The sequence below is a fragment of the Sphaeroforma arctica genome (assembly GCF_001186125.1).
Source record: "Sphaeroforma arctica JP610 unplaced genomic scaffold supercont1.8587, whole genome shotgun sequence".
In the NCBI taxonomy this organism is placed as follows: Eukaryota; class Ichthyosporea; order Ichthyophonida; genus Sphaeroforma; species Sphaeroforma arctica.
Window position 1 is genome coordinate 1 of NW_014031971.1, and position 1210 is coordinate 1210.

The window sequence follows — 1210 nt, forward strand, 5'->3', positions numbered from 1 at the left end:
TTTATACTATATATATGGTGTGTGTGTGTGTGTGTGTGTTGTGTGTGTGTGTGTGTGTGTGTGTGTGTGTCTGGGTCTGAGTGTATGTATGGTGTATACTTATGAAAATTGTCGCAATCCAACTGCACCTCAAAACGGGCGTATGTTCCTCTGGACATGCTTGTGATACTCTTGTGCATACCCCCTATCACTTAAAAGAGAAATCAGAACAGTTTGTCGTCTTGGCAAACTGTACTTGTGCATACCTATGCTATACAAAAGTCTTCTGCTAGTAAAAGATATCGCTGGAGATAATAGCCTGTTCCTCTCGCCATTCGCGTTGAATATTCCGTGTTTAGATACCTTATCAGTATTTCGTTAACCAGCTTGCGTACACATTATTCCTGCTATAGTTCACTCCCGCTGCAATGCCAGAAGACGTACATCCGACGGGATGATCCGTATCACTTACGTGAAGTTACAATGGATTTGGGACTGGAGCGTACAAATAACGTCCACAAATCTACATCCGAGCATTTATTGGCCTTTATTTGGCTATGCATCAATAATTGTGATGACTGATGGTGATATAAGCACTTTTGGCGCCAGTATAGTATGCCGGGTTTTAGGGTTTTAGTCAATTTCAACACACAAAAAATACCTCATATTTGATAATATATACATTTCTACTTCTATTTTTGTAGTACATACACAAATAACTTACGTTTGTCGTGTGGCTATTCTATTGACACCGTCGCCATTGAATCTTGTGTTGTTCATACGACTACTAGTGTTTTTTAGAACGTGCACCTCTTCCAGCTGTAGTCATGTCAACGAACAGGGATGCGCCGATATGTGCTATTACAGGGCCCACGAGTGGAATTGGCAAAGCCACTGCCCACAGCCTGGCTGCCATGGGCTTCGAGTTGATCCTGTTGTGTCGGAATAAGAAGAAGGGAACCGAATTAGTGGAAAGCCTGCGCGGATTAATGGGAAAGGAGAGAAATAGTCGTGCTGATGCGAAGGTGTACAAATAGAGTTGCTATGGTTTATGTGCAGGATTGAAAGTCTTGACATATGTGTATATCTCCCCAAACGTCTAGGAGTACCTGGCCGGCTTGACACTTACGCATACAGCCCTATGCACTATACGTAATCACCTGTATATACATGGTGACATAGCATATACGTGGTGAACTATGTTATAAAACTGCCGACATGTTTATATTGA

The 1210-nt window shown here is 42.1% G+C and overlaps 1 protein-coding gene across 1 annotated transcript; it reads left to right on the forward strand.

Moving 5' to 3' along the window:
• Positions 1-806: 806 nt before the first annotated feature.
• SARC_16653 (hypothetical protein) lies at positions 807-1004 on the forward strand (the record flags this gene model as incomplete). The annotated part of the gene is made up of 1 exon (XM_014289245.1): positions 807-1004. A coding segment is annotated over one exon (198 nt), but the record flags the coding sequence as incomplete, so codon positions are not given.
• Between the last annotated feature and the right edge of the window lie 206 nt (positions 1005-1210).